Genomic DNA, 20,717 nt, shown 5'->3' on the forward strand with positions numbered 1-20,717 from the left:
TGCCATCTTTGGAACTGATTTTGTTGGACTGCAACTTGACCTACTATTGACTTATTTGCAAAATCTAAGCTCATTGGACACTTACGAGTCCAGTGTCACCTTACATATTTCCTTCGTCAAGCCTTAGAGAGGTCTGGTGGCCTCCTGGGGGACTTGTGGCAATGAAGTGTGCAGGCTTAGCCCTCAAGTTTATACCAGCACAGTTTCCTTTGCACCCATGTCTCTCTCTCTCTCTCTCTCTCTCTCTCTCTCTCTCTCTCCCCGGTTTGATGATGTTTGCCCATGTTTACCCACCTTTTGAGGCCTTTGATCATGGAATTTGCTGTAAGAATAACCATAGGGCCTGCATTTCCAATCTGCTTAAGTATCATGGCAAGAATTTCAAACATGGCCTTCTGTTTTTTTACAAAATTGTATAATAATGGTACCTAATGGCGATGTTGAGTTATTTCTCTAACCTAGCCAGAGTGTTAGAATTTTAAAAATCATCAGGATATGATAGGAAGGGTATATCATGCAGGCTGGAGATGTTTGACTTTATGATCTTATGACCTTGGTTCCTTGAACATCAAACCCCATAACCAAATACCTTAATCGAGGGTTTAAATATGCCAAATACCACCAAAGATCCAGAAAACATTAGGGATGCATCGAGAATCATGCTAGAACAGGGGTTGAAGTCATAACCACACCACCTCAAGGCCCATGAGGGACCTCCTGGCCTCTCTAAGGCTAGATACTTGATCCACAAGTGTCTAATGATCATAATTTTTGTACAATTATGCAATTGTAGGTTAAGTCTCAGGGTCAAAAGTAATCCGATGTACATCAGTCCAGAATATCACTTCACCCTAATCATCATAGAATGAATTTCAAGCTCAAACCACCTCCATTACATCTAGAATTGATTAAGTTTTCCAGCACCACTTGAATCGTGTCAATCAGAACTCATATGTGGCAGTTGTGGGCAACATACTGAGGCACCATCAGTGTAGTCCAGGACCAGGAACTGATGGTAAGGGTAAAACCATCCAATATTTGGATGGCAGTCTGTATGCTGTCCAATTTATTCTGATGGTTAGAAGTTCCCAAAGTCGCCACAGTTCGAGTGCAGGTCAAAGTTGAAGGTATCTGACGGTAATTAGTGTATCGTTAGATTAAAATCAGATGGTAGTAAGTCTGCTATCAGATCTATTTTGCTTCTATAAGTGTCCATACGATGAGGTTACTCGTTCTAGTGTTCTTAGGACTTCTGTTTTTGAGTTTTCTTGAACTCTCTGAACACCCGTTCGGCCCCTATCTATTTAAGATGCCCCAGAGCTTATAAATTTTCCCTATGTACCCCTTTTTTGCACATCATTGAAGTTTGCTTTCTCTGGAGTGCATATTAACTCATGTTTGCTCTTAAAGGTTTTTCTTGTATGGAGGATTTTGTGCAAGTCCTGGTGGATTCTGGGGATCGGCGGTGAGGGTAGTTAAAGTCCTTGGTGCCGGTAGAGCCCTCTTGGTAGTGAGGCGGTGAGCTACTGGTTATCCATGGATAGTTTTTAGTTTCCCTTAGCCTTTAAATTTTAAAATTTACTTCTGCTCTCTTAGTTCTAGGTTTAGTTAAAATCTTCCTTAGGATTATTGTTCTTCACTTTGAATAGATTGTCCTTCCACTGTTTCACTCTGAAGCTAACTTCAGGCCTTCCCTTCTGCATCAGTATAGAATACAAATTTCAGATTTTTGGATGGGTATACATGCACCTTTAACTTTCTAAAGGATAAATAAGCAAATAAGAAATTTTGAGGGATATATATTTGTCAATAAATCATTGTTAGAATCAGTTTTTTGAAAGGTGAAATTTACCATGATGTGAATGAGTTCCATGGGCAAGCTAACAAATGATACCTGCTTTGGTCATGCTCTCTCAAAGAGCCCCACAGAGCACTAGGCAAAAAATCCTAGGTTTATTTTAAATTTCAGGTATTTGGAAAGTGTGATTCATCAGGACATGGCATCTGAAGAATCTCATGAGCAAGCTGATGATGAGGGATATTTGATCATGCTCTCTCAGAGAGCCACATAAAGTACTCGATAAAAATCTTCTCGCATCCCCAGCCCCCAAACTAATTGTCTAGATTACACACGATTATATTTTTACAGATACTTTCCATCTATGTTTAGGAAATTTCCTGGAAACTGAAATTCCATACAGATGGTAATCGTGTTGTTAATATCTTTTAAATTCAGCAATTCTCATCTCATCAGTACTGGCTTTATCCAAGCATTAAAAATCTATCTTTATGAAAAAATTTGGAGACTTCCGACTGTTTTCTGTAATGATCTTCACATAGTGCATTCGAGGCTTATGTATCATTTTTGATCTCTGTTGATTTCATTTCCACAGAATGCCGCATTTCTTGCGGAGAAACTTGGATATAGTGTCACAGATGGTGTTATCAAGGCATTAAAAGATTCAGGTTATGACAATCAGACAGTTCAGGAAGTTATGATTCAGTCCTCTAATAGCTCAGTTCTGGTCAAATTCAGGCAGCAAACGAAATATCAGCTTGTCTACATGATCGATGAATCAATTAGTGATGCCGCACCTTCCTCAATAGCGGACATTAAGCAGTTTGCTCATTCGGTGGCAGTAAGCAAGCAATCCATATTTCCTGAAAGCCTGAAGTTTGTTATAGGGCAAACTGAACTTGTGAAGAAGTTGAAATCTGCTGGCCTGAATGTGTATGTATATCTGCTAAGGAATGAGTTTGTTTCTCAACCATGGGACTTCCTCTCGGATCCAACAGCAGAGATCAATCAGTATGTTCAGGATGCTGGTGTTGATGGTATCATTACTGATTTCCCAGGGACAGCTACAGCATATAAAAGTGAGTATTGTATGTTCACTCTGTCTTCTCTCTCTCTCTACCCCTTTTTTTTTTTTTTTTGGGGGGGGGGGGGATTTCTACCCTTATCTGCAATTATACTTATGGTTGTAAGAGAGATCAGTCTAATTTTGCTACTAATGTAAGGGCTAAAAAGGCTTGCACCCATTTAGATCAGAAATTCTGTCATTAACTTAAAACCCTTATACAGGATGCTGTCGGTATGATCCCTACTTGCTCACAAATTACAATGTTAATTTGTAGGCTTTTGGGATTAAAACTATTCTGCACACGGACCTCCCAAAAATTCTAGATGGTCTCACTTCTATACAATTTAATGCAATCTATTTCCAAAATTGAGTTGTATGTAGAATGTAATAATTTGATATTCAGTTATGTAAATATATGGCAGCAATATATCTAGCAGTCTCCTTAAATGCATTACATATGCCTTGGCTTCGTGATATCCAATTGTATGCAAATATATTTAGAGGTTTTGGCATATAGTCTTCTCCATGATTGGATAATTGCAGTTTATATTTATTTACACTGATCTCTGTGATTACCATGCTTCTCCCCGCAAAAGCTTATTACTATGATTGAATTCCAATGCAGCCATCATGAGGCTACGTGCATATTACCTATTTACTTTAATTAGAACATTATTTGAATATAAGGGTCCTCAGTCCTCGCAGCCCAATGAGCTCCCTCTTAGGTGTTGATTGCCTTAAAAAAAACCAGACGGTTGTTGGATGACATACTATGATAGCAGTAACATGGATTTTGAAAGAGTGCAACTGACTAATAATTCTTTTGCATCAATGTTTCATATTGTGCTTGCTGTTTCATTTCTCGCTGAACCAACTGGTGCCTTATATTTGTGCAGGAAATGCTTGTTCAAAATTGGGTGATAAAGCACCAAAATATATGGTTCCAGTTCATGTCGGTGACCTGCTGGGGCTCATGGCTCCTGAGTCACTGCCCCCTGCACTAGCCCCGATGCCGGTCCTGGAAGTTTCTGATGTGGCGGAGCCACCTCTGCCACCTGCTTCGCGTGGTACTGGAGGGAATGCAGGGTCACCTGCTTCACAGCCTTCAGGTGGGCCACCAAGATCTGTTGTTGCCTCAGTTATGTATTTGGCCATGCTCTCTGGATTTCTTCTGCTTATTTGAGATGAAATGGACGGCTATTTTGACTGCAGCATCTAGGGATTTATTACATTTTGACTACAGCATCTAGGGACTTATTAATCACAGATCAAACTATGGGTCCGGTTATTTTAGTTCTTGACTGCAATTCTTTGTTCCTTTTGGCATTTTTCAATTACCCTTTGCTGGTTCATCCTTTTGTTCATTCTACTCCTTAGAACACCAAGGCTCCCTATATCGTGCGAACATGAAGTGAATGTATATTCTTTTCACAAATTTATGGTTTTATGAGTGGCTTTATAGGTATTGTCTGGATATACGATTCACCTTTTTCTTTTTTGTTTTGAGGCAACAATTCGCCATGTTGGATACGAATATATGAATGCTTTCGCAAGGTCGAGCATGTATACCTTGTGCTGTTGAAACGATCATACCAGATTCTCTTACTTATAGCTGCCCCCATCGAGGTTGATGATTTGACATTGGAGCTTCCACATGTATGATAGAAGCAGCCTGATGGCAGACATTGCCAACAGAGAGGAAAACATCTATGAGTGGAGATACTTACTAAGCAGGCTTAGCTTCAGCTTGTGAGTCACAGCCTGTGAGTGGGGAGTGATTAAAGCTAAATCGACTCATCATACGCAAAGTGAGAGACAAGAATGAGGGCAGTTGTTAATAACAAGGCCGTACGTACCCTGATGAGGCCTGTGGTTTCTGATTCCTTTGGGCATGCCCGCTACAGAAAGGTAAGCCTGCTGGTAGCACTTGCTAGCGATTGCAGCAGAAAGGAGACACAAATTACCTCGTCAGGGGGTGGGTCCGTACTCTGAAGATCGCACAAGGAAAACGAAAGACGGCCGTCATAGCTCTGGCTCCGCATTTATATGACGCATCAATTGAATGTCAGCGGAACCAAGCATCCAGAGGTTACAACTGAATATAATAACATAATAGTGGAAGTAGATCCGATTTATATTATGCGGATAACTCGCTGTTTTTGGGTCAGGCCAATAACTCCAATATCCTCACCGTCAGCGATCAAAATTTTTGTGCTCTGAAATCTGAAGATATTAGTCTAATATACATGATTGGTTGCTTGCATTATGAACATCACATTAAGCGCTAACAGCAATTCATCAATATCCAATAAATTTCATCTGTACAACTCCTGAGTAACATGGAATAAAGTTTACATCATTAACAGAATGAGAAATGCTAGTCCTTTTCCCTCAAATTTGCTGTCAGTATTGAGAGTATTTTGACCCCCAAACCCCCAACAACCCAACACCACCGCCACAACAACATAGAGATCCCCTTTACCTTCATCTTTTTTTACTTCCTATGGAGAATTCTTTCTATCTACTGCTAAAACTGTAAATAGGTCTAAAAAAAAAAGAACAGAAAATTCTTATTTTCTATAAAGATAACTGATATGGAAGATATAGCAATTGCTTACATAATCCGATGATGAACATAATTTTGTGATCATATATCTGTACAGACATCACAGATTCCCTTTGTCGTCCATCGGCTACCAGAAACCAAACCCACAGCTCACATGTTCTTGAGTAATCAGCCGGAGCGGGTCTTGCATGCTGGATTTGGATTTATATGCAGGGAGGCACAGGCGGAAGAAGCATGTGTGCGACGTGGGAAGAGAGTCTTGGGAAGTCAAAGACCTATAAATATACAGTTTAGAACCCAAGCCACGAAAACCATCAATAGGCAAGTATTTCACTGATGTCCAGAAGAAAAGAAGTATCCTCCGCTGCTCCTCAGACATCTCTTCAACAATCTGCAGGATGTCCAAATTAGTCATTGGTAATCTTATTTGGTGAAGGGCATGCAAAGATCCCAAACATTCAGGAACACAACAATTTACATCATAATGCCTGGCAAATCATGCATTTAGGGTGATACATAAACTGCATCAGTCACCAAAGCCAAGATTTCGAGATCCCAGGTGATTTAAAGAGCCTCTAATAGAGAATAAATTAAGTCATAGTATTCGAAAGGAAATGACAAACCTTACGCACCTGTCCACACACCATAACCATCTCCAGGCAGGAAGGGAAAACAAAGACCTTTCCAGGTCCTTTTTTCTCCTCCTGCAGGGATCAGGCCCCATGACCCCTATGCACCCCCTCCCCCCTTTTTTTCTTAATAAAGCAGATGGGTCACACATGCCTAGTATGAATACATCCCATAAGTCAAAAAAATAAAATATCGCTCAATGCGGTCGGAACAACTGAAGAGTTGGTCTAAAGAACCCCTCCAGAGTGCTTTACCACAAACGAGGTGACCCATCTCATCGGATCTTTCTAGGCCCATCGCATCGAATCTTGAGGGATTCACCCAAACAAGCTCTTAATTGTTTCTCCAACATTTTGTGCTTAGTTTCTGCAACTTCTATGGCTGCTTCAATAATACTAATTTTTCACCATCCTATCTAGTTCTTCCATGCATCTATCTCAACATGCTTTAAACTCACTATTCCCCTATATTCTGAGCCGCACAAAATTCTAGGACAATAATAGCCTTATTGTCATTTTATAAACTGCTTTTTCTGAACCATTCGACACACTAAAAACTAGAACCATATACAAGAAATCTGGCTCAGTTCGATGGTCATCTGACACCAAGTAATTCATCTCATACCAGTAGTAGAAGTACCTAACTATTAAATCATATGTTTAACCAAAAAAATGAAGACAAGAAAAGAAAATCAGTACCTCTCTAGAGCTCGAATATACCAATTTAGAAGCTGTAGTCTCAAAACAAACCATCACCAAAGAGCAAATGGTTGTAGAACCACGTATACCATTAAATGTTACTAAGATAACGTATCATAAAAACTCTTAGGACAATATATCAAAACATGTTCATGTCCCACGTACTTGATGGTATCATCCTCAATGGCAAAAGGTGCATGAGCCCTTCCTAAAACCATTAACTCTCTGATAATACATTCTCTGCAGCATTCCACAGCCCTTGAAAGCTTATACACATGCCTTCTTGTTGGCAATATATTTCCCAAATTTAAAGCCTTGCAAGGATTTGGTCATTGCGAAAACTTGAGTCCATTTTAGCAACTTTAATGGTACGAATTTCAGGCTAACTCCAATTTGTAACTGCCCCAAATTGGGCTACTAGCAACAAGCTCTTCTGATTCTTGACACCTCCGCCGTTCCTCTCCGTCATGATGCCAAAACATATTAATTATTTTGAAGCCTCCACTCATGGATAGAACAACTGCAAGCAAGGACTTTGAAACAACATTTCCTTTCTCTTCTACAGCCTTTGACCTCTTTTAAAGCATCTCATAAACATGTTATTGGCAACCTAACGGGAAGTTACATATATCCTGAAGGTTTGCAAGATACTAGTTTGAGCAAGTGATTCTATTGGTTGAAGATCCAGAGATCTGTATTTAGGCATTGCGGAAAAATCCACAAATCATTTCACGATCAAATGCCAAGTAGCACAAAAGGTACCTCCCAAAAATAGGATAACACTATAACTCAGCAAGCAAACAGCTAAAGACAAACCTTTAGATAGAAAGAATTACATGTATATATGGAACTACCTTCATCCAAGTTCAATAAAAATCACCTTAAAAATTCTATCAAAATAAGAAGGTTAACTTTTCAGCCCAAGGACAAGTCCAAATTATGATTGAGTTAAAATAGCATTTTAAATGCTAAAAAAATTCTCAAATCTTAAAAGCTCATAAAATTTATTATATCCAATCATTTCCAGGATTTAAGAGTCCCAGTAAAAAGGGCTTATAATTTGCTCACAAAGATTTTCATACAATATGACGTATTATACATGCCTTCATCTTTTCAATCTTAGTCTTGAAAAATTTTCTCATCCAAAATTTTATGAATGATTATTGTCTATTTTATTAAGGACCGTATAAGAGAAAAAATACTAATCCATCGTTAGCTTAAATGACACACTGCTAAATACTGAACATGCATGCTTGCCTTCTTTTCAAATGTATCACCATATGTAGCCTGAAATTATTGCTCCAATACATGAAACAACTCTAAACAACACCAGATATAAGTGTAAAGGGCCCCAATTGAAAAATAGAGACAAAAAATGACTGTCCTCATCGATGTCAAGGTGTTTTTGCAGCTCTGCCACTAAAGTGCCAGCTTGTGCCAATTGTTGGCAAGGAATGAGGCACAGCAGAAGGTGCTAAGTCTGCTCTTGCCTGGCACAAGCACAACATGCAATACCTAAAACGTTGGAGGAACAACTTGAAATCATAGAAATATGAACATTTTAGTTTCTGAATTAATAGCTCCATTGTTATAAGGTTGTTTAGGCCCAAAAGAAAAGATATTGGAGGAAGATTATCAGTGAACAATATCTTTTTCGAGTTGAGTATTTGATTAAGGGTCCAAACCAAATTATCCATAAGGAAAACCAAAACCCATAATTGAACTCAATTACCTCATTCGGTTTATATTTGGACCTTGCTTGGATCTGACCCCCTGTCTAACCTATTCAGACCCCTGGTTACAACCACTACTTTACTTCCCAAACCCACCAAAGGGGAATGAAAAATCGCAGCCCTTATTCCTGTAATAATGAAAGTGAAGGCTCCATGTCAGAGGGGGTCTGTCATTTAAGGATATCAGATTTATTGAAACATTAGATCTAAAAGGCCAAATGCAAGCCCGATCCGACTCCCCCCAACCCCCAACAGAAAAAGAAAAGGAAAAGAAAATAGCATACAAATGCAAACATAACGGGAAAATAGGAAAAGAAATAAATGGTTTTAATCATTTAAGTCCAATCCTTTCCAGATACACAATTCGTGTTTGAACATGAATTCTCTATTCCTAAGAACATATCCGCAACTTCTGTAAACCCACTATTCCTCTATGTACCATGCTCTGTACACTTTTCCACCAACCAAAAAGTTGTGACTATTTCTAAGTTAATAGACATTTTGAATTTGTCAATGTCTTGCTGAAACAGAAATCTGTGGAAGCCTGTGAAAGTCACTAAAATCCTCCACACCCATGTCTGCTAAAAGTTAGTTTTTCACTTGCAACCACCCTCCAAGCATCTCTAGAAATTTGTAAAAGTTGCTAGTGTACTCTCACATCTTATCCAAGATTTACATGGATAAGCATACAGTGATGGGTCAAGAATGTGAATTTGTGTATAAAACACACATAGTTTTAATATATGAGATCTAAAATTCCTAAACGTAATATGACTAGCAAGCACACTACATCTGAAAAATGTCAAAGCCAGAAACAGTACGTCAAAACAACTTGTCATAGAGTATTTAATATATATACACAATCTGCATATAGATTGACTTGAAATATGTTAATGATTATGTTTTTGGTTAAAAATGTCAGGTTTGACATCAGGTAACTAGATAGATACGACAAGTTGTCCCACTACCTATATTCACACATACTGGATCTTGAAATGTCCAATGCAAATCTGCATTATGCAGTGCACACTTCATAACCAACATGAGGACATCATATCTCAGTTCTTATAAATTGTGCATGCCACTTGTCAAAAGTCTTGGATGCAACATATACTACACTATCCAGCTTGTGGAGATAATACAGACACCATATGTAAGTTGTCTTCAGTTCTATGACATTAATACCAATGTCTAAATGGTATAAATCAAACATGAACTATCAAGAAGGATTCTTAATAACACCTATTAGGATGATAAACAAAGACCTCCAAATGACTGTGTTTTGTAGTTGAGAGAGAGATCGATGCAGCAAACTCTATTTTAAATCTATAACTTCAATGCAACATTTCCAGCATTTACTGTGCATTCCTGTATTTTTCATAATAATAGCAATCAGTTTGTCTAAAATATATCCAGATGACAAGGAAGCATCACATGCCAAGAATTCAAGAGCTCACTAAGACTATAGAGATGGCAGCCATTTATCTAAGAAAGAGTAAAGAATATAATCATGCTGGGAACGGTCCACAACATAACTTCCTTTGAGATACAACATGATATCATGGTGTCAATCATGGCTAAGTGATAATCAAGGTTAAAATGAATTGTTCCAGAATTTCATTTTTCTAACTACTGCAGAAATCACAAAAAGCAAAAATTCTATGGTAGATTAGAAAAGAGTTAAATACATTTCCTAAGTCCCAGTACCACTAGACAAAGTCAATACTAGAGAGATGATAAATTATTCATCTAGAACAAAGAACTAGTTGTGCACATAAGAGGTTCATATAAAAATTAAAAAAAACACTGGCTATACTTAAACATAATATGTACATACCTTCCAGAACCAACAAATCTGACGATCTTTTGCCTTGTAGCCATTATACTCGGTATGTGCTTTCCATTCCTTCACATTAATGACGCTATCACTTCCGCCTATCAATCGATCAAAATCTTGGAGGTCCAAACTTTGAAAGAAAAACTTATGGTGCTTTGAATTGGAAAGGATATCAGCAAAACCTTGAGCAAAATGAGTTACTTGTTCAGAGATAGATGTAACAAAATGATGTTGAATCAGGAGGTTGACATACTCATCTCTATTCTTGCTATTTACAACAATATCCTTTCCCATAGGACAGAGTTCAATAGTCCTTTGAGAACCAAGTTCATTGATTTCTCTGACAAATGTTAACCCCAAAGCATCTGAATTGATAAGGTCAGCATCCATATCTAGAATCTGTTTACAACTAATATACAAGCATGGGTCTGCATTCTTTATATCTTCAAGGGTAACTGATTTCCCAGCTAGTTGTAAGAAAAATACACGATCAAACACAATGCCTACTTGCACTTTATGCATCAAGGCTAATGCAATCACCCGTCCAGTGAAGCTGAAATATTTGAGGTGCAAAGGATCCACAGCAGATGCTGCATCACAAATAAATATATTCCTTTAAGCCCATGATTAAAGTCATCTAAATGAAAAGGCAAACTGAAGCACAAAAGTATTCCTTAATAATGATGAGTACAAAGCATAAAAAATTAAATAAGAACTATCATGAAACTAACTCATAAGATGACAACTAAGGATAAGACATATTGATTTGAAACCTTTTGGAGTTCCCTCTCGAACTTTGGTTTTGCTTCCCTGGTGGCAGTTTTGGTTTAGTCTGACATTCGATGGGAGGGCGAGGGGATGGGTTTAGAGGCCTCCCCTATATAAGGAGGGGATCTCTCCTTCTCCAAGCCAAGCTAGGAGGCCTCTCTTTTTGAGACGAGAACCATGAGTGGGTTCTCATAAAATATTTCCTGTGGACCAATAATCATATATATTCAGTTCCACAGGCTAGAAGATTAGACCAGGCATATACTAATATGATTGTACACCAGGAAATGTCAAGAGCTTTTAGTGCTTGATCATAGTAGTCAAAGAGGTCATTGCAACAGATTAGTAGGCCTACAACTTAGAGAAAAATTTTGTTTGAAGCAAAAGAGGCAAGCTAGCTCTTGAGCATGCCTCTCAAAGATTCTAGTACACTTCCTGAGATGGAAACCTATTAGAGAGAAATTATGGTTGAAGCAAAAGAGGCACGCTAGCACTCGAGAATGCCTCTTCAAGATTCTAGTACACTTCCCGAGATGGACGACACACTAAGAGACCAAAATGTAACAACACATGAACTAGCGAAGGGAAGAAAAACTATGCCAAAATTGTCCTGTTTCAAGTGACAAAAGTCTATAATTGTGGGAAATATGTATCAAAACCAAGGTCCGCCGAATCGGTACCAGGACCCATTCGGCGGGCAAGTCGGTATGGTACTGGTTTTGTACTGCCCAATTTTTTTTTAAAGTTTTCAAGTTTGATTAATTGGTAATCAATTTTTTTTCAACTTTTTCAATAATTTTAAGTATAATTTGATGTTTTTTGATGTTTTTATGATCCGAGTATAACCTATATGATGCATCTTGTTGTTTTAAAATAATACATAACATAAAATAATTAGTGAGATATTGCATGCTACAAGAATCCAATGAAATATCTTAAAATCATCCATAGATCTACAACATATCATAAAATCAAGCAAAAATAAAAAAATTTGGCATGATCTCCCCTTATTTGCAAATTCCAAGGTATTTTTTGGCGCCCAAAAAAAAGAGAGAAAATGAAATAGGGGAGAGGAAACAAACTTTATTTAGAGTTGGATCCTCCTTCGATCGTGTTGAATCAGCATATTTTTTGCCGTGGGGAAGGAGTGTTCGGATAGGTTGGGAAGGCCTGAGAAACTTCTCAACCCTTCCCAATCAGCCTTTAAAACAAAAGAAAGAGAAGAGGGAGGGGGAAGGAGGGCTAGTTCGAAACCGGTCTGACTCGGTGGGAATCAGACGGTTTGCACGGTTCCGCATAGAACCAATTGGTTCGACCGAGTCCAGGCGGTTCGCGACCAGTTCCAGCCAATTCCTATCGGTTTGGAACCGTTTTAACTGGTTCGGAGCCGGTTCCCAAAAAAGAGGCGAACCGACCCAGTCCCCCACCAGATCGGCTCAGTACGGGTGGAACGGTTCGGCCTAGTTTGGCGGACTTGATCAAAACCACTCAGTAATGACAAGTAATTGTAGAGGACAAGCAAGAGGATGAGGTTTCTTACAGGCTAAGGAGACTACAATTCTAAAACTTACTATTGTTAGAAACAAGCTACTCAAGACATTTACTTCTTACTATAAAAAACCAAATCCACTCAGCTACAAGCATATCAAGATTGATGACATTCTTCAACCTTTCGCATCAAGGCCAAGGGGCCATACTACTTGATGGGGTGCGAGTTACAAACTTGCTATTTCGCAAACATATTCTATTTCTTGTCTACATCAAGAAAGCGACATAACAGTGCAATCAGATGTCCATTGGGACCGGAGAGCTAATGGTTAGGCAGATTTGATGCAACAAGTGCGAATTAAAATGATCCACATTATACTTGGATGACATAGACATCTGAAAGAAAGGTGTACAATGAATGCTAGAGACCATTCTACACTATTGGACACCAAATCACAAACATGATGTACCAAAAGAAAGATCCAAGTGAAAGTGGTTCTCTCAACTGATATGGACCAAGTCATGTGTAATACTCTAGCATCAAAGTCAAGAAAGACCATCTCTTTATTTCCCTTTTCGTACAGATTGGTTATATGCTAGACTTACTTAGAAACCTACAATGAAGGAGAGAAGAGGAAATTGGAAATAGATAAAAAAGGAGAAAGAAGTTAAAAAAAGAACAAACACAAAAAAATGGAGCAAAGAGGGAGGAAAAGACGCCAGGTGAGGGAAAAAAGGAGTAGCTGGCATCTTCCAAATGGCCATTTCCTTCACTCTCATAACTGGTCTGCTGAATTATTTTTTTCTTTTTTATTTTCTCTTTCGGAATCTATTTGGGCTTTATCTCCAAAAGCTATTTCAGCAGTCTTGTAGTGTCTTAAAAAGGAGTGTTAAAGGTGCAACTGGATTTTGCAAAAAAGCAATAGATGCTTTAGTTTATCTTCATCAACCAAGTTCTCTTTTCTTTTTGTTGTTTCCATTCTTCTTTCTTTTTTGACAAATTGAAGTGTTCCTATATAATCAAAATTTTAGCCAAATAACTGAAGATTTCAGATTCCATCGTAGAAAAAATCTAGACATAAGTTAGAAATTCAGAGATAGGCACATCAGGGTTCCAACATGATCAGATGCCAGCTCCTTGGAACTGCCATAACTGAGAGAGCACCAAGGTAAGCTATCTTGGTATCGAGCCCCATACAGCCCTCACTATATCAGCACGCTTGCTATGGGGGCCAGTTCGGCGTAACGTGTACCGATACTGAATCAGTATGGTACAGTATGCTTCGTACTATCTGGTTTGGTACCGTATGACGTACGATGGCTAGAACAACTACATTACCCCAATTTCCAGCCAACCCAACAAGTAGAAATGAGATCAAGCCGAATTGGAGCCAACATGACTTTGACATTGCAAATTATCTAACCAAATATTTCATATAGCTGTACTTTATCATATAAGCAACCTTCTGAGTCGGGATCCTCTGCAGTGCATATTTTGCATCGCAGAGATTTGTACACCACTTGAAGGCTGCCGATGGAGAAATACTGGACACCTCGACCTCGAGCTTGACCGACCTCCCTATCCTCGGACATAAACCGAGGTGAACGACTTTGGCTCCCATCGAGGAGATGCCAACAGCGGAGAACAATCGGCACATGTTGACAAGGACTGACAGCCCCAATAACCAATAGTCCAGATAGTCCATGATCATGGCAGCCTCACGTCCCGCATTAGACATGCACCGCACTCTACACACACGGACTGATCCCTGCGCGGCCGTACCACCAACCGCTGTCCGGCGTTATTGCATGTTATGTCGGCCCAGATAACGACAACGCTGGCTCTCCTATATAAGGCGAACAACCTGAAAAATCTGAGGGACGCAATATGCTATCCTTCTCACAGAGCCCTTACTCTGCTAAAATCTTTTTCTTCCATACAGTTGTCTCGTTGTTCTGACCTAGGCATCGAAGGATCCTCCGCCAAAAATTATCTGGCAAGTGGATTTTCCTGTAGGCCACCCAGCGAAGCAGTCCAGCACCCAACACCTCAACCAACTTACTAAGCCCGTCTCCAATTGACCTCAGAGCCGTCCGAGCTGCGCTCCTATCTTGGTCCGGATAAGGTGGCAAAAGCTGCCATGTCATTTGATCGCGAAGATAGACAACTGTCAAATATTCAAAGGCAACACGCCGTGTATGGCATGCAACTTGATAGGATCCATCGTCGTCATCAATGATCGACAAGTTCTTCCCCGAGAAAAGCCGTTGGGCTTGGGCTCGACATGCCTCGAAGCCCTTCGCAAATGCATCAGCCGCAATATTTAGGGCCTCCTCTCGAAACTCCTCCGAGGTGCAATACTTTTTGACCACTTCTGCAACCTTCGCCTCGGCATAAAGAGCCTGCTCGCTAGCCTTGGCAGCTTAACGGTTCACCTCGTTAGCCCGTTGTTCAGCCTCTCGGGCCCTCTGCTCGGCCTGGGCCAGCTTCACAGAAAGATCCGTTGCACTATGATCGGCAGCTTTGAGGGCCTTCTTGGTCGTAGACAGTTGGATCTCCTTTGCCTCCATCTGGGTCCGCACAGCCGAAGCACGGGCTTCCACCAACTTGGACTCATTCTCGACCGACTTGGCCTTCGCCTCAGCCACCTTGGTCTTCATCTCGAGCAGCTCGGCCCACTCTACGACCGCTTTCAATTTTCTCTCGAGTGTCGAAATACGCTTCGTGAACCTCTCGGCCAGCCGCTCAGCTCGGCCCACTCTACGACCGCTTTCAATTTTCTCTCGAGTGTCGAAATACGCTTCATGAACCTCTCGGCCAGCCGCTCTGTCTCACTGACCACATGGGCATGCTGAAAAGGGGAACAAGAATCAGTAACCAAAGTGAAGAACCATGCAAAGGTTCGTAGGTCAGAGACCTACCCAGATGACCGTGGTGTAAGCACCATTGAAGAACCCATCAAGGCCCCCAGAGCACATGGCCTTCGTGTCAGCCGGGAGCTGCATGGCCTCGACCAACTCCTTTGCCACCCCGGGGTTTGTCAGAGCCGAATCTAACTCTCGAGCAAACCACCACAGAGAGTAAAATCCAAAAATGTGGCCCGAGGCAAAAGGGCGCTCATGGCGAACGGATGAGTTCGGAGCCGACCATGCCGGGCCGCGAACCTCGAGAGCTAGAGCCTCGGGGAAAACCTCGACGGCAGCAGTTGAGGAGGATTCCCTCCTTGGTCTTTTCTTTTGAGGGGTCCCAATCTCCGCAACGATCAAGGTAGTAGCAGCCCAAGAGGATTCCCCCTCGGTTTTTTCTTATGAGGGCCCCCGACCTCTGCGTAACCTCTGCGACGGCAACCAAAGAAGACTCTGCCCTCTGCTTTAATTTTTGGGGAGCCTCATCTTTTTCGACTGTGGCCAGCCTCTTCTTCGCCTTCCTTTTCTTGCAAATCTGCGAGAGATCGAACTTTCATGATAGAAAGAACTACAAAACCGAAGACAGTCAAAAAAGAATACAACAAGGTGATAAAGGAAGAGCTCAAGAGGAGCTTACCCAGGGGGTCGGTCGGGCTCAGACCGACGTAAATAAGGGTCTCCTCGAATAGCATCTCCTGCAAGGCGGGAGCCTTGGATTGGGATCCCAAAAGCTTGTCCAAGGCCCTTTGATCATCACACCTGACAACCTTGGGGGTCGATTCAGGTCGGTCCGAGGCGCCCTCCACGCGGTTTCAAACCTTCACGGCTGCTCAGAGCGGACAAAAAAAACCTCCCTTTCCACCCATGAAAAGGAGGAGCACCTCGAATCAATTGGCAATCTTTCTTAGAAGAAAAATACAACCAGTCGTTGTCTCGGGAATGCTTTACAAAGGGAAGCACCCTTGAAAAAGGGAAGTCGAGGCCCGAATGTCCCAGAGAAGATAAAGGGACAGAAAGCCGACAAGGACCTGCTAGGAGTTCGGCACTAGTTGGGTCAGAACCAAGCTATAGGCCCTCCTCAGCTGAACAAAGAAAGGATAGAGAGGCAGCCTTAGCCCGACCCTTAGAGTTTCCTTATACAATCCAAGCAAAGGAGGAGGTCGAGTAACCCGGTCATTGGGACCGGCGAGCTCAAAGACAAACTCGGCAATAATAAAATGTCGGGCTTGAACAAAGTCCATCTCCTCTTGTGTAAGGACGGACGCCTCCTGATCCGGGCCCGATTGGGCTCCAGACTCAACTAAAGGTAATGACTGCCGAGCCTAGGAAGGATGGCCCGACAACCAACTCCCCTCTTGGATGCTACCCTCACAGTCGTCCATAGTAGGGGAGATAAAGAAGGGTGAAAAGACAAAAGAACGAGAAGAAGACAAAAAAGGACGAAGAGGCAAAGAAGAAGGCAACAGGAGGGCCCAGAGGCTAAGGAGCAAAAATCCATCGGAAACAGAGAAGTGCGAAGGACGCCGGAGCTGGAAGTGAAGGGCTTCACTGGAGCACCAGCCGGGGGCCTAGACGTTCGAGCACTCGAGCGAAGGGACGAATGAAGCAAAAGGCAGATTGTGAAGGTTAGGAACGTCCTTATAAAGGAGCACGGACGGCCCCAATCGAAGCGTCGGTCCAACTGTCCGAGTAGATCGAGCCACGTGTCACCTAGGGGATGGCAGGGGCGAATCGCCGGATCACTGCATTAATGGAGTCTCGGGGTCGCCCCGCAATGATGATGTCTTGAGATGGCTCGGATTTGGCGACGCTTTGAGGAGACTAAGAGGCATGCTTAAGGCCCTTGACGAAGATATCGCTCTCCATTGCAGTAATCGCTCAACTTCCATCGCTCGAACTAGAGCATTGTTCGGCCTCGGAAGTGGGGGATAAGTGATGGAAAAAATACTGAACACCTCAACCTCGGGCCTGACCAACCTTCCCATCCTCGTACATAAACCGAGATGAACGACTTCAGCACCAATTGAGTCGCCAACCACGGAGAACAATCAATATGCGTCGACAAGAGCTGACAGCCTTAACATCCTACAGTCCTGACAATCCATGATCATGGTAGCTCCACGTCCCACGTCAGACTTGCATTGACTCTGCCCACATGGACCGACCCCTACATTGCGGCCGTACCACCAGTCGTTGTCTGGCGTTATTGCACATCATGTCAATCAAAGTAATAATAAAGCTAGCTCCCTTATATAAGAAAAACAACCCGGAGGACATGAGGGATGCAATACGCTATCTTTCTTACAGAGCTCTCTACTAAAATCTCTTTTTCATATTGTTATCTCGTTGTTCTGACTTAGGCATCGGAGGATCTCCCGTCAGAAATCCTCCAGCAAGTGGACTTCTTGCAGGCCACCCAGCGGAGGAGTCCAACACCCAATGCCTCAACCAGTCAGCTTAGCCTATCTCTAGCCAACCTCAGGGTCGTCCGAGCTGTGCTCTTACCTCAGTCCAGTTACGGCGGCAACAACTGCCACATCATTTGATCTGGAGATAGACAATTGTCAAATATTCAAAGGCGATACGACATGTATGGCATGCAACTTGATAGGATCCATCAAGCCTTGTTTGACAGTTATCCATCTCACGGTTAGATGATGCGGTGGCCATCAAAGATTATACAGCTCTTTGCGATGCAAAACATGCACCGCAGAGGATCCGAACTTGCAACTTGTTAACTTCTATCAAACCTCCCGGACTAAAATTAATGCATCTGTTCTAGATTTTGAGAATATTTATTCATTAGAATAATTCTACCTAAATCACTTCTAAAAGAAATCATTATTACATAATTGGTAGATTGATGATCAACAACCCTCAACGCTTTGAAAGACTAGGTGGCAAATGGGTACCAAGAGGCTGCATAACACCTAGGTGCTAGGTTTGTGCCTAGTGGATGCTTAGATGCCCATTCAATCCAAAAATAAAATAACTTCAAGAATCTAATAGATGTAAGGAGATATCTTAGAAAGGAAATAACAATTCAAGAAGTAGAAATCCAATATCAAAGAAGATGTAGCAAGTTGATTGGCAGTACCAACCAAGTGATGTTCAATACTGATTCATGAATGAATCCCATTCTCAATACCCAAACATGATGCGAAAACATTATTGCAGAGCCCAAGTTAGCAGGTCTTCTAAAATTGTGACAGCACTAAATGCTGTTGCCAATATGAGAACACAGCACACTAATATGGAAATAAAGGAGTGCACGAAAGGCATGAACTAACCAGGATTTGGAAAGAATCGTCGACGATCATTGGGGCATGGCAAGAATAGGACATTCTGTGGATTGAAAATTGCTTGGCATAATAAACAAAACCACTCTCTCAGAACACCAGGGCCTGTAGCCTCCTCGTTCTTGAATTCCAGGAAAAGCCCGCCATGCAGTGCCATGGGATCTGCTTGGTTGATGTACTCGAAAGATTCAGCCAGCAACTGCGACCTGTCAATAAGCATTTCATGCAGATCGTCCTCATCCTTCCATTCAGGGAGCAGCATCAGCACCAAATTCCTCCTCGCCTCAAAATCAGTCACATCCTTATACTTGAGAAACCAGCGAAGCTTATCGCTCCTCTTAGCATGTTTAAGCAGAAAGTTCACTGGAACTCGCCGCACCAAAAGAAGCGCATGGAGCAATTGCTGGGCATCCTCAAACATCTTGGCAAAGACATTTGCTATGGACAGAACAGCGACGATGTCGGGCCACATGGTCAGAAAGGACTCGCACTTCTCCAGCCCTTCCTGGTTTATACAGTCCTCCACCCTCTTCAGGCCCTGGTCGACCATCTTCAGGAGCTCTATGAACAGATGATGCAGCGAACCAATCCAATCCTCGTACTCCGGGTGCTTGCTGTTATACAAATGCCTCGCAATCGGCCCTTCCATGCCCATCCAGTCCTGGATCGCCCAGCGCATGGCAGCTAGGAAATTGGAGAGATCGTCGAGACCAGGCTGCTCGTTGAGCATGAAACCCGACAGCTCCGAGAGAACCAACTTAGTGAGCTCGCTGATGAAACCAAGCAGATCGAGGATTATATCGAGGGGCTTCATATGGGTCAAGTACCTCGCGCCCCCTGCTGCCTCCAGAAGCGAGGCCAGCGCGCTTCGGCACTGGGTGTACTGCGGGTCCTTCTTGCCGACCGTTCCGGAGAGGATCTTGCAGAACTTGAGAACGATCGGGGCGCACTGCACATGGATGTCCTCCGGGAGGAAGTCGGGGTTGGGATGGAGGAAGATCTTGATGGCGTTGGTGGCGACGAGGCGGTTGTCGTGGACCGGAGAGAGGTAAAGCTTGACGAGCGCGGAGGGGGCGCCGGACAAGGTGAAAACCTCGAGGTGGGCGGCCGCCTCCTCGCGGTTGGATTCGAAGATGTTGCAGGTGAGGACGAGGAAGCGCTTGATGAGGCCCTCGACGTTGGTCCTGGTGCCGTGGACGCGGTCGTTGCCGATGGAGTCGAGAGAGCAGATGGAGGCGATGAGGTCGTCAGCGATCTGCCAGGCCCTGGGGTACTTGGTGCTGCGGAGGCGGCCGGTGAGCTGGAGGCTGGCATCGTTCTCGACGGCGCAGGCGGCGAGGGTGGCCTCGCCCTGGAGCTGGCGGCCGCGGTACAGAAGACGCTGCTCCGAGGTGGGGATGCCGGTGATGGATTGGAGCTGGTCGATCACGGAGTCGACAGTGTCGTCCGGGCGGGCGTGGATCACGACCGTGTTCCGGGACATCAACCGAACGAAGAAATGAAGGGTCGAGGAGGAGGAAGAGGAAGGGTAAGGCCTAAGCTGAGAGGGATGATCGTCTCCGGCGGCGCAGGATGAGGAGGAGGAGCCGAGCTTGTGCATCTTTAGTAGGGGGAAGGAATCCTGGTCTTCGTCGGAGTCGGAGTCCGCGGCGGCGGCGGAAGGGGAGGAGAGGGGAGCATAGTCGTCCAGCTTGCGCTTGCGGTGCTGGTCGAAGCGCTGGCGGAGGCGGGCGATGGCGGCGTAGAGCTCGCCGGAGCCGATGGAGGACATCGCCGGAAGGGACGCGATCACGGCGACGGAGGGAGGAGCCCTAAAATTTCATGCCGACAGAAATGGCAAGGACGGGGAGAGGAAGAGAAATTTTAGGGATTCTTTTCATTTCATTTGGGTACACAGAGATATATATATATATATATATATATATAT

The 20,717-nt window shown here is 42.8% G+C and overlaps 2 protein-coding genes across 3 annotated transcripts in view; one reads left to right on the forward strand and one right to left on the reverse strand.

Annotated features, from left to right (window-relative positions):
• The window catches only part of LOC103713563 (glycerophosphodiester phosphodiesterase GDPDL4-like), a 28,895-nt gene extending 24,465 nt beyond the window's left edge, over positions 1-4,430 (forward strand). For both annotated transcript variants that reach the window (XM_008800541.4, XM_008800542.4), the window contains 2 exons: positions 2,394-2,877; positions 3,761-4,430. In XM_008800541.4, coding sequence (XP_008798763.1) covers positions 2,394-2,877; positions 3,761-4,047 — 771 coding nt within the window. In that variant the 3' untranslated portion in view covers positions 4,048-4,430. The remainder of the gene's footprint in view (positions 1-2,393; positions 2,878-3,760) is intronic.
• Positions 4,431-5,141: 711 nt separating this feature from the next.
• On the reverse strand, positions 5,142-20,691 carry LOC103713564 (E3 ubiquitin-protein ligase UPL5-like). The gene is made up of 3 exons (XM_008800543.4): positions 18,782-20,691; positions 10,329-10,918; positions 5,142-5,821 (listed from the first exon to the last, which is right to left on the reverse strand). Exons 1-3 carry the CDS (start codon positions 20,559-20,561, stop codon positions 5,558-5,560), a joined length of 2,634 nt encoding a protein of 877 aa, XP_008798765.1. The 5' UTR covers positions 20,562-20,691; the 3' UTR covers positions 5,142-5,557.
• Positions 20,692-20,717: the final 26 nt, after the last annotated feature.

This window comes from Phoenix dactylifera, chromosome 1 (assembly GCF_009389715.1).
Source record: "Phoenix dactylifera cultivar Barhee BC4 chromosome 1, palm_55x_up_171113_PBpolish2nd_filt_p, whole genome shotgun sequence".
NCBI lineage: Eukaryota > Viridiplantae > Streptophyta > Magnoliopsida > Arecales > Arecaceae > Phoenix > Phoenix dactylifera.

Bases quoted from the DNA above. Each gene is read 5' to 3' on its own strand.
- LOC103713564 (XM_008800543.4), bottom strand. From the start codon at position 20,561: ATGTCCTCCATCGGCTCCGGCGAGCTCTACGCCGCCATCGCCCGCCTC. The intron at 10,919-18,781 runs GTTAGTTCATGC...TTTGTGATGCAG, and splicing joins ACGATTCTTTCCAAATCCTG to CATCTGCTGTGGATCCTTTG. The intron at 5,822-10,328 runs GTATGTACATAT...GACATCCTGCAG, and splicing joins AGATTTGTTGGTTCTGGAAG to ATTGTTGAAGAGATGTCTGA.